This window comes from Urocampus carinirostris, chromosome 2 (assembly GCF_059441175.1).
Source record: "Urocampus carinirostris isolate Australia breed hairy pipefish chromosome 2, RoL_Ucar_1.0, whole genome shotgun sequence".
Taxonomy (NCBI): Eukaryota; Metazoa; Chordata; class Actinopteri; order Syngnathiformes; family Syngnathidae; genus Urocampus; species Urocampus carinirostris.
In genome coordinates this window covers 49,137,407-49,150,351 of record NC_142350.1, presented here as the reverse complement: position 1 = coordinate 49,150,351, position 12,945 = coordinate 49,137,407, and the positions used below count along the sequence as shown (strand labels likewise).

The 12,945-nt window shown below is 37.0% G+C and overlaps 1 protein-coding gene across 1 annotated transcript; it reads left to right on the top strand.

Moving 5' to 3' along the window:
* The first annotated feature begins 402 nt into the window (after positions 1-402).
* mfap5 (microfibril associated protein 5) lies at positions 403-12,945 on the top strand. Its single transcript, XM_088326906.1, has 7 exons — positions 403-499; positions 2,579-2,637; positions 2,745-2,777; positions 3,713-3,751; positions 8,279-8,366; positions 10,447-10,520; positions 10,591-12,945. The coding sequence occupies exons 2-7, from the start codon at positions 2,595-2,597 to the stop codon at positions 10,695-10,697; spliced, it is 384 nt and encodes a 127-aa protein (XP_088183032.1). The 5' UTR covers positions 403-499; positions 2,579-2,594; the 3' UTR covers positions 10,698-12,945.

Genomic DNA, 12,945 nt, shown 5'->3' with positions numbered 1-12,945 from the left:
ATTTTATGTTGACAATATCTGTATATTATTTGTTATTGCAACATCCATTGCAGCCTGGTCATCCTGGAAGGGCGATTATCTTCTCAAGGTTTCTTCATTTACCTCATGCTGAGGTTTTTGAGTTTTTCCTTGCCCTCATGTAGGTTTTAGATCAGGTGATGGTGTCATAATAATCTGTGGTTTGCAATAATCTGTGGTGTGTGCAGCCTTTTGAGACTCTGAGATTAAGGGCGTCACAAATATACATGACTTGACTTGATTCATAAAATTGTTATTAACAGATGAAAATCAGGGACATCTGATAATAAAAATTAATAAAATATAGTTTCGAACACAACCACCGTGTGTTATCCATTAAACGAGTTGGAACGGGGCAGGGACAAATGATGAAAACAACGGAGGGATGGAGGATAAGGGAGGAGGGAGAGGAGAGGAGGAGAAAACAACAAGAGGACAAAGGAGTCGTTACCAAAAACAGCTTCGGATAACGGCAAAACTTGTGAGTATTGTCTTTGTTTTTTTACCTCTGAGGGCACCAAATTTTTGAAGAGAATCGTTTATATTTATGCAGTCTTCTGTCTGTTTATCATACTCATATAGCTGAAGTGAATCTTGAGAAGATAATTCTATTTTACCTATATACAGCTCCAAACCAAACTCCCCAAAAGTGATCGTTTGGTAGATGTCCCTTCGTCCAAATGAAGTAAAAGAATGTACGCGAATGACAAAGGGAAAAGAGCGGTGCTCATGTAGGGCGCACACAAAAAATAAAAACACACATTCTTTGGAGAGAATTCAGGACTTGGACTAAGCTGCTCTGACACATCGAAAGAGGAATGATGCGGAGCGGTATGTGAGAAAACAACTCTTGTCACAAAAGGGAGAAGCCTGTTAAAAGATTTGTTTTGGGTAAGCTCTGCATTCACAAATCAGTATTTATTAAATGACACCAGAGTGCAAATATTTCATAAATCTCAGAGTCATGGAGGGGAGGCTAAGGCCTTGAATTGGGCCTATAGCTAAATATGCCAGGAGATGTTACTTGAGGAGTTACTTGAAAATGTTAAAAGTAGATATATAGGTCCTTAAGAATGGAGCTGTGTTTGCGTCTCTAGCTTATGTAATTTCAGAAAAAGATCATTTTGACGACAAGTCTAAAGAGTTGCAAAAGGTTCAAGCTTTAACTCCCAAAAGTTTTAGAATAATAGATTGCAAGGGAAAAAAACATAGAAACAATCAAATCAAGAAGGATAAAATGAACTAGAGAAAGGAAGGGGAGAGGTGGAGGGTCAGGAGGGTAGAGCAAAGGAGGAGCGAAATCAAAAAAAGAAGGAATGCGAAGTACGAATGAATGAAAACAAGGACGAAGAGAAAGATGGAAGGAAGAAGAAAGGAAGGAAGGAAGAAGGAAAGGGAAGAAAGAAGGAAGAAACGAAGGAAGGAAGAAGGGAAGGGTGGAAAGAAGGAAAGAAGGAATAAAAGAAGGAATGAAGGATGGGGAGAAGGTGAGGAAGGAAGGAAGGAACAAAAGGAGGAACAAAGGGGAGGAAGGAAGAAGGGATGAAGGGAGGAAGGAAAAAAGAAACAAAGAAGGGAGGAAGAAAGGAGGAAAGGAACAAAGGAAATGGAAAAGAAGCAAGAAGAGGAGGAAGAAGGAAAGGAAAAATACAAATGAAAAAGAAAGGAGAGTAGAAAGGAAGGAAGAAGGGAAGAAGGAAGGGAAAGAAGCAAAAAGGGAAGGAAGTAAGAAATGAAATAAAGAAAAATGGAAGGAAGAAGAGGAGGAGAGAAGAAAGGAAAGAAAAAAGAGATAGAGAAATAAAGTAAGGACGTTGAGAAGCATGAAGGGGTGCAAGGAAGAAAAGAAAAATGGACCAAAGAAAAGGAAAGAAGGGGGAAAATAAAAAAGTTAAGAGAGGAAGAATGAGAAAAATAAAGAGAAAATGAAAAAGAAAGAAAAAGAAAAATGGGAAAGACGGTAAAAGAAGAAAGAAGGAAATAAACAAAAGAGAGAGAAAGAGAAAGATGGGAAGGGAGAAATAAACAAAGGAACAAAGAAAGAAAGAAAGAAAGACAGAGAAGACTAAAAAGGAGAGAGAGAGAGAGAGTGAGAGAGAGAGAGAGAGAGAGAGAGAGAGAGAGAGAGAGAGAGAGAGAGAGAGAGAGAGAGAGAGAGAGAGAGAGAGAGAGAGAGAGAGAGAGAAGAGGGATAGAAAGAGCAAGAAAGCGAGTGGGAGACAAAAGAGAGGAGGTTAAAGGGAAAGGAAATTTTAAGTGATGTAATTATGTGAGCAAAATGTTTGTTATTTTAATTGTTAAATTGAGAAATGGCGTCCAATGTATTACCGTATCCCACGAGCTTGACGGTGATTGGTTGCGCCAGCCGCACCCACTATGACAAGGGGATGAGTTCATTTACGCGACCGTGTCATCTCAGTTGTTTGATAAATTTACCATCTCGAAAAGTTTCTTGAAAAAGAAACTGTAAATAATTTTGACTTTGCTTTGAATAAGAAAAAATGCAATAAAACCGAATACTTTTAAAATGAATGAAAATACCTTTTTTGGGCTTCCCCAGTTTGTCAGGTCTCACAATGGGAAAACTTTCCATGTTCCTGCTTCTCTGCGGTCTCCATGGTAACGCAGCACAACAAATATTCCCAACATTCCCGTCGCCCTCGTGCGTACTAAGAAAAAACATAAATGCTCATCTCCATTGTTGTTGATCTTTTGTGTATTCGCAGGGCTGGCGGCTGTAGTCCGAGCACAGGAGAGCGGTAATGTATTTTAATAATGGAGATATTTTTATTATTCAGATAAAAAAAAAAAAAAAAAAACACTTTTTATTTTTTATTAAAATATTTCAGTTTTGGAAAAATTGTTGCAAATTAACAAAATATTCAATAATATGAAACAAAAATCCAAGTGTTTGACAAATAGCTTAACAATAAACAAAAATGTTTACAAATGTATGCAATGCAAATGCAAATATGTGTTTTTTTTTTAATTTATAAAAAATGGTCTTGAAGCGCCCTCTGCTGTGCCAAACGGATACTAAAAGTACGTCTTTTCAACTTTACTCTCATTTAGATTGAACGGAAAGTCCTCAGTGGCGCATAAATCACGCGACACGGCGAATCTATAATCAAATTGTGTGTTTAAGATTTATACAAGGCTAAAAGAGATGTAAGTTCATTAAGAAGTGTTCTACAGAGATATCTTGCGTTTCTTTCAAATTGAGAAATATAGCAAAATGATACTTCTTTTGGGTTTCCTGCGGCACTTTTAGTTGTGGGATCTGGTTGTCATCAGTAGTCCCTCACAATGGCATGTCCAATCCATGTACATCAATGTTGCAGGATTAACAAGGCGATGTCGGTTTCTAAAAGGATTTACATCATGTATAAACAACTATATCGTGTAACATTTATGCACTTCATTTCCGCAAACTTATTGGCACATGGTATCAATGGATTGTAATGTACTTTTTTAGTTTTCACTATCTGAAGTAGGGAATTAAAACACTCGGTCATGGTCCATCTTTGGTGGTTTATCTCGGTGTCATATCAAAGACACTTTAGCTTTTAATGTTCTATTTTGATGGAGTTTACCGATTCGTTGTTGTAGCCCTACACAAGACTCTTCTTTAGTTTCTGACTTTCTTACTGTCTGCACAAATTATGACTCACTTATGTTTTTTTCTGGACTCCAGAGGACACTAAATCACCTCCAGGGAGCACCCTACCTGCCAGTAAGTGCCACAAGAACCAGTACATCAGTGGGAATTAGAAACATTACAAATACAAGCCAGGGTGTACATTGTATAGTTACCCCTTGTGGTGTAAATAATTAAATTAAACTATAAATATTCAAATTATAAGCAAAAAATCACATGTACTATCTCATAGACATTATTTTGATTTAAGAAAAGTCATTGGGGTTTAGAAATTTGGAATTATATTACACAACCTGAGATATTTTTGGAAGAAGCTGACATGATTAGCCACCATCTTGCTGCTACGGAAGCCCAAATGACCGTTTTGCCAAACTTGTCCCAAGGATGCTTTTAGCATGTAAGGGTTACTTACCTTCCGCAGCCGAGCCCTGCATTTGATGGTCACCAAATCCCATTATTAAGGCATCAATCACTTTTGTCCACTGTTTCCTCCTCTAGCCACATGTGCGAGCAATTTTGCTGCTGGCTATGGTTCACATCTAGCCACTATTGGTGGCTGCTACATATTGCCAAGTGGTATCCTTTGGGCTTCCGTAGCGTGTTTTCTTCAAATACACATCTTTCAGCTTCAATCTAAGCTGCAATGAATTCCAGTGGTGAATTATTACCCACCGTTGGTTAGGTAGATTTTTCAGATATTTAATTAAATGTACAACTTGTAGGATATAACAATGCGCACGGAGATAAGTTATGCAAAGAATGAGTACTTTGGCACATGTTTACTCAGAATCTGGGCATAGGATTATATTTGACTTATACTGGCTGCCACGGTGGATGAGTGGTTAGCATGTCCAAGGCACAGTTCTGAGGTAATGGATTCAAAACCTTCCTGTGCAGATTTGGCATGTTCTCCCTGTGCTTGCGTGGGTTTCCTCCGGGCTCTCTAGTTTCTCCCCACATTCCAAAAACATGTATGGCCGCTTAGGGTCCCTTGGTTTGAGTGAGCATAGGAATAGTTGTCAATCAGTTGAGGGGGTCCCCTGCCACCAGCCTGCAGATACCTGAGATGGGCTCCAGCACCTCCTCGACCCCAGTGAGGATAAGCGCTGCAGACAATGGATAACTTATACTGCTCCCTGCTGGTCAGACCTTGCACAGCATGAGTTGATAATTCCAGAGAAACATTGTTACAAGTTATAATGTACAATGTTCTAAAATTAAAACTTCTGGGGCTGCGTGGAACATTATTTACTTATAATTATTTTGTCACCTAATTAAGAATTTCAATAAACTAAAATATTTCCTCTTGTATATTTATAGCTAAAAAAGAACATGATTTCAAATTAACATTCAAAATCTGTTGTAATATAATTTGAGCCAGAAAATTGAAATAAATATTTCAAATAACATTTCACAGCAGATTACAAGTTTTCAAAGTTACCCCAAGTCATCGCTTTTATTGAAACCGGAAAAGGTTAATAAAGAATAATTCATATAAGTACCGTAATACATTTATTCAACAATTGATAAATATATTAAGTAAAACTGAATAATAAATACGACTACTAAGTACTTCTAAAGTGGTCACTTTTGTTAAAACTCTAAAAATGTATTAATAATTCTTCAAAACAATGCAGTTATGCAAATAATACATTATTTTCAGTCCTGAATAAAAGAAACAATAAGAAATTAAATTCCTACTTCTAAAATATTTCACATTATTAGGACCATAAAAACGTTGAAGAAAAATCATAAAAGGAAGAAGGGCGGCAGTAGCTCAGGAGGTAGAGTGATCGTCTTAGGGTAAGACACTGAACCCCTAATACCCCCAATAAGCAGGTTAGCGCCTTACATGGCTGCACAGATCACGGTCGCTATTGGGAAATGTTAAGCACAATGTAAAGCGCTTTGGGAAGTCATTGACTTGAAAAGCGCTATATAAATGCAGATCATTTCATAAAATGAAAAATTAATACAAATAATATGTTTTTGTAATAAAAAAATAAAATTTGAGGGCTAAAATTGTCACTTTAATTAAGAAAATAATCTTGAAATATTATATTTGTACGAGGAGATTTTATTAAAATATTTCAAAACATTAGTAAAAAGTAATTTATGATGGTAGGAAACTACAGTAAATTCCAAACTACAGAGCACACGCGATTAAAAGAAACTCAACTTTTCATTGTAAAAGTTGCTCCGGATTTTAACTTATTCAAGTCAATTTCTTACATTTAAAGAATAATCGGTGAGGAAATGAGCAGTAAAGACAAGTAACACATGGGGCCTTGATTAGGACACTTGTTTGCAGTCCATATTTGTAATCAACGGAGTAGTAAATATTAAATAAAATTGCATTAACATGTACAGTGCTGTTCAAAATAATAGCGGCGCAATGTGACCAACAAGAATATTGCGGGTTTTTTTTGTACATTATTTATTGTTACATGCCAAGCAAGTTACCAGTAGGTGCAGTAGATTCTCAGAAAACAAACAAGACCGAGCATTCCTAATAGGCACGCTCTGAAGGTTGTACAATTGGGAGAGTAGTTCAAAGGAGGGTGTTCAAAAAAATAGCAGTGTAGCAACCAATCTCTGAGCTCATCAATTTTGGGGAAGAAAAACATAAACAAAAACAGGCCTGAATCCGGTTGGGAATCAGTGTCATTATGACTGGTTAATTTCACCTGTGCCCGCTCGTTTGGCGCCGGCTGCTGCTGGCTTCCTGATTGGTTCCCCGTCCTACTTAAGCTCCATCCTTTCACTCGCCTGTTGTCAGTCTGTCAGCGAAACTGTTTTCACAAGGCAAGCATTTTTGACTCTGACTCCTGTCGGCCCTGCTTTTTCACCCGTTTTCCCCCCTTTGTCTCCGGCTATGACGCGTTTTTTAACCCCGACCACATTCTGCTCTCCCGTCCCGGCTAACAACCTGTTTTTCCATCTATTACACTAAAATCTCCTGCTCCGGAAGATCCATTTCCGCACTCGGAACACATTCCGATTCTGTGAGCGGCTTGCTTCCCGCGTCCAGCGACCACCAGATCACGGGCTCTGCCCTTCCTATTTATCTCAATAAACACGTGATTAACGTTACGCATTTGGGTCCTACTTCCATTCTGGCCGTGACAATCAGGTGGCGAATATTAAAGGATATTCAAGCCAGCACACGTTGAACGTGCAGTTGAGGAAGATGGGTTGTTCAAGACACTGCTCCAAAATGGCTTTCTTTGATTAAAAAGTTGTTTGGAGAGGGAAGAATCAAAAGAGGTACAAATTATCTCCAATGCCTTAAAATTGGTAGAAAAAACAGAGACACGTGGAAGAAAACAGAAGACCACTATTAAAGGGGACCGGAGAATACCCAGAATGGCAAAGGTTCAGTTACCTGTAAGTGCTCTGACAGCTAGAAGACGTCAAATTTATTTTCTATCATCCCACGCAAAGTCCCTCTGTTAAAAAAAGGCATGTGCTGAAGAGGTTACTATTCGCCAAAGAACAATGGAGGAACGTTTTGTGGACGGATGAAGTTGAAATTGTCCTTTTTGGGTCATGGGGCCACAGACCGTGTGTGAGACGAACCCCAAACTCTGAATTTGAACCTCAGTACACAATAAAGACAGTGTAGCATGGTCTGGGCATGTTTCTCCTACTCTGCTCTTGGGCCCCATTTGTCGCATACTAGAGATCATTGAACAATTTGAGTAAGGCAAGATAATTTTGAGGTAATTTTGCCTTATGCCCTTGAAATGGGTGTTTCAACAAGACAATCACCCCAAAAACACCAGTAGACGCGCAAAGTCTTGGGTTCCAAACCCCAAAAAATAATGTTGTGGAGTGGCCAGCCCAATCTCCAGATCTCAATCCAATCGAGAACTTATGGGGTGATATGAAAAATGCAGTTTGTCAAGCAAAACCAAGAAATGTGAATGAATTGTGGAATGTTAAGACATTATGGCGTGAAGTAATAACTTAAAGGTGCCACAAGCTGGTTGACTCTATGCCTCACAGATGTAAAGTGTTTATAAAAAACTGAGGTCATGCAACTAAATATTAGGATTGCTAAATCCTACCTTTTGGTATAACAAAATAGTTTTGAGTTTTTACAGTCAACAGTTGACGTTGTTATTTTTTTTTTTTTAAACACCCCTTTGAACTATTTGTCCAATTGCACGGCCTTTAGAGCATGCCTATTATGAATGCTAGGGATTGTTTGTTTCCTGAGAATCTGCTGCACCTACTGGTAACTTGTTTTGCACGTAACAATAAATAAATACAATAAAACCTGAGATATTCTGGTTAGTCACATTGTACTGCTATTATTTCTAACAGCACTGTATGCCAAAACATTCTCAAAACAAAACTCATTGTACAGACTAAAATTCAGAAAACTGTACAAACACATCAGTTTTGTTTTGGTAATGTTTTGTAACACAGGAATTTACGCTATATATATATATATATATATATATATATATACAGTATATATATATATATATATTTATATATTTATATATATAAAGCTTTGTGAATGACATTTAGCAATGTAATAGATGTTATTTTCTATAAAATTCCTTAATGTGCACGCGTGTGTGTGCATTGTAGACTGCAGGCAGGAAATGTACCCGTGCACCAGGATGTATTCGGTCCATCGTCCCATCAAAAGATGCGTGGGCGAGCGCTGCATTTACAGGTACGTATTTATAGACAACACCGACGGCTACAACCTGTAGGGAACGCACACTTTAATTTATTTGATTGAATGAGGTCATAAATCATTTTGAATATTATACAGTTAGCCTGGAAAATGTTTGGACAGACACAGTTTTCACAAGTTGGGCTCAACATGCAACCACATTGGACTTTAAATTAAATACCTGTGGACAACATTATCCGACTGAAAAAGAAGGAATCAAAGACATTTTTTTTTCAAACACAGCACATTTTAAGTGCTCAAAAGTAATTGGAAAATTAAGCAGAATCTAAACAAAAAGTTATCAATATTTTGTTAAAAATCCTGTGTAGGCAACCACTGCCTGAAGTCTGGAAGCCATGGACAAGACCGGAGGCTGGCTTTCCTCCTCCTTGATGGTTTGCCAGGCCTTTACAGCAGCAACCGCAAGTTGTTGCTTGTTTGTGGGTCTTTCTGCCTGTAGCCTCGTCTTGAGCAAGTGAAATGCATACTGGATTGGGTTGAGATCTAGAGACTGACTTGGCCATTGCAGAGCATTCAACCCATTTGCCTTAAAACTCCTGGGTGACTATTGTGTGTATGTTTTGGGTCATTGTCCATCTCCACTGTGAAGAACCATCCAATTACCTCTGCAGCATTTGGCTGAATCTGAGCAGAAAGTATACTTCAGAATTCATTCTTCTACTTTTATCTGTTGTAATGTCATCAATGAACACAAGTGACCTAGTGCCCTTGGAAACCATGCATGCCCACGCCTTCACACTGCTGCTACTACGCTTCACAGATGATGTGGTATGCTTTGGATCATGTGCTGATCCCTTTTTTTCTCCTAACTTTTTGCTTACCATTATTCTGGTACAGGTGTCCCATCTGTCCATAGAACCGGACTGGCTTGTTAAGGAGTTCTTTTTCTTAGAATGTACCAAACTTTTGATCTGGCTTCCCCCCAAAAATTGGCTATCTCTATTATGGATTTCTTTTTTAAGTCCCAGAATCTCCGGCTTCACCTCCATTGGGAGCTCCTTTGAACACATGTGCGGTCACAACAACAGCATCCAAATGCAAAACCACACACCTACAATCAACTCTGAACCTTTTCACTACTTAATTGATGATAGGTTAACAAAGGAGGAGCCTTTTGAATCAATTAAAGCCCTCTAAGTTTATTCTCCAATTACTTTTGGTCCCTTGAAAAAGGAGTGTAATTCTTATTTTGATATGGACGTGAAAGGTCTCAAATTGCAGCTGAGAGTATTGCATTTATTATACGGTTATGCTCTTTGATTTAATTGTATCCATAAATTAACATGTTTCAGATAACAGTTGCGTTAGTGAAAATATATGCCTGATCCAGGCCAGGGACTGCCGTAACCGGAGACAATCTAACATTTTAAGGGCTATACAAGTACACATGACTTGACTTAATTTCTTAAGATCATGATTCAATATCATATCCCCAACCTCAAGATGAAAGGCGTTTTCTGCGTGTTGCATATATACATAGCCTTTGAAAAGTACTACAAGAACTTTTTGACATATTGCCATACTTGAGGCTTCAAACTTGTACATAAAAATACTTTATTTTCTAAAAATCAACCTGTGAGACACAATTGTGAAAATAAATCAGATGAATTAGACATTTTATATTGTGCTAACAATTAAAAGAAAAGTAGGGCTTGAAAAAAATTGGCCCCTTTTGAGTTAATACCTTGTACAACCTCCTTCTACTGCGGTCACAGCCACAAGGTATGTCTCAATAAAATTTTGCACAACTTGAAACAGAACTATTTCCCCATTCTTCCTGACACAACAGCTCAAGTTCCTTGAAGTTTGATGGTGATTGTTTGTGCACTGCATTTTTCATCTCCACAAATGCTATATAGGATTGAGGTCTGGACTTTGGCTTGGTCATTCTAACAGATTTTTATTATTGGTTTTAAAACATTGCTATGTAGATTTTGCTTTATGTTTAGGATCATTGTCCTGTTGGAAGGTGAACCTACGGCCCATTCTCAGGTCCCTTGCAGACCAATAGATTTTTTTTTCTAAGCACTGTAATCCTTTTCTGTTTGTCTCCCAGCCTCCCTCGCGTCTACGTGATCAACAACGAGATCTGCACGAGGACAGTGTGCCAAGACGAGGAGTATCGAAAAGGTGAGCCAGCTGGCATTCAATCGCCCCAGCCCGTCCATCCCCCCCATACTTAACCCGCATCTTCCCCTAGCTGAGTTGTGCCGGGAGTTGTCCGGGTGGCCCAGACGCACTGCAAGGTCATCTAATGGGAAGCGTTGCCGCCGTGGCAACCCCAAAACTTGGGCAAACCAAGTCTGACGGGGTCATGGCAGGGGTCTCGGGCACGCCCTGAGAAAAAAGAAGCCACCCCGTTGCCGTAGATACAGTCCATAATATTATAAATCCTACTCTCAACATCTTCGGGGGTCTTCTCATTTCTTCACGCGTACGTGCAGGTTGAGTCATATCTATGTTTATGCGTCTTGAGTTTTAATTGCCTGTGAATCCCGTGCATTTCACGGATCGTGTCCAGGAAAGTTTATGGCCCTTTAAAAAAGGTGCTATGGAAAGCTGTTCAATGTATTTATGCCATATCCTGGATACCAAGCTTTAGATCAGATTCCATGCGTTAGTGGTATGGCTACTTTTCTGTAGGTGTTCATCCATATAATTATTATTCAATTTAGGGTCCATGTATTAATAGTTTTTCACAATATTTTTTGCAGTTAAAAAAAATGCTTTTGACCAAGTAACTAATAACGAAGGCTGCAACAAAAATATTTTCATTTAATTATTTTTTCTGATTAATTAATGAACCAAATTAAAGGAAATCACTGTATTCTAAAAGAGTCAATTATTTCTAATTAAATAAATTAAACAAAAATATGGAAACAAAAAAAATCAGTGCATTTAAAAAAAAGAAAAATATATCAAAATTAATTTTAAAAACATTGGTAAAAGAAAACACGGGCATTAAAAAAAAGGAAACTAATTCAAGTTTAATTAAAAAAAACATGAAAAAAGGAAAACCCTGTCTTTAAAAGTAGAAAATGATATCAAATGTATTAACTGATTTTAAAAAAGTGAAAAACTGGATTCTAATAAAAGTAAATTACACCGAATTAATTTATTAAAAAACATTGAAACAAATAAATCGTTGTATTCTAAAAATATTGGAAATTATATTTAGCTTGATTTGAAAATGAAAAAAAAAGACACCCTGAATTCTAATTTTTTTATTAATTTAATTAAAAAAAAAAAAACATGACCAAAATTCTATTCTAAAATCCTGCATCTTCATTGTACCTTTGTTACTTATTAACTTGTAAGAAAGTATGAAAAACATACTAAATTAAAATGTTGCCATCCTCAGGCCCCAAAAGAGTTTATGAGAATCTCAAAATGTATTCCTTGATTAAAATGTAATCCTTTCATAGATTTTGGGGAGACATTTCCAAAAGTACTAAGTTTTCATAATGAGTTGCTCTTCTAACATGAAAGACAAGTAACTGCCAATTACTGTCAAGTGAGAATTTTGAAGATTTTTAGAATTTTTAATTAAAACTGTACACAGTTGTATTCAACAAGACATATCCAAACTATCATAGGGGGCATTTGCAGCTGTATCTCCGTTTTTGGGCGGCCCCCAACCTTCATTAAAAAACACTTTCTTCAAATGATACGTAATCCGTACCCTGTGTAAGTTTTTAATTAAATATTCAAAGAAGGTATTCTAAAATGTATTATGTACATACAATAATGAATGATTTTAAAAAAGATTGATATGTCAGTTAAATTACAGTAAAAAGGGTTCCTTGTTTTTACATGTAAATCAATAGAGGTCTAACATACGTAAAGGATGCCCCTTGTTTAAATTATTTTAAAACTAAGATTCACTTGTGACCCGCTCTGCCGAAATGAGTCGCAAGTTGTAATGTTCCATTTTAGCTTCATCCGAAAACGGAGAAAAAAAAAACAAGAAAATCATGATATCTTTTGTTTTCAACTTTTGCTATTTTGAAAGAAATGACATTTGATAACACTTTTCCCGAATTTCATCATCCACATAAATAGGGAAAAGTAACAAAAACATGGATTAAAGTTCAATATTTCGGATTTTAAAAACAGAATTTAGAATATCTAATATGTTAATTCTTTGTTGTATATATTTGTACAAGTGCCTTTAATTAAATTGAACTTTAGAATCATACTATCCCTTTTACTGTAAAAACTTTTGAATGACATCACACCCCAAAAAAGCAAAGACAATTTAAAATGTGATTTTCTCAGGTTTTTGATCAGAAAAAGGCAGATGGAAAGCTGTAATTTAAACAGCCATATCTTCAAAATAGCTATGACTGTGGTATCATTTTTAAAGCCCCATCTTATACTTTACATTGACATCAAATACTTAATTTGATATTTTCCTCGCTGTGACTCGTTTCAGGTAATCAGGTCACATTTGATTATCAAGTAATCGATTAAATGCACCTCTACTGAAGACCCTCGTTGTGTGTCCCGTTTATTCGACCCACTTTCTCTTTCCTGAATAAAATACAAAAACGAA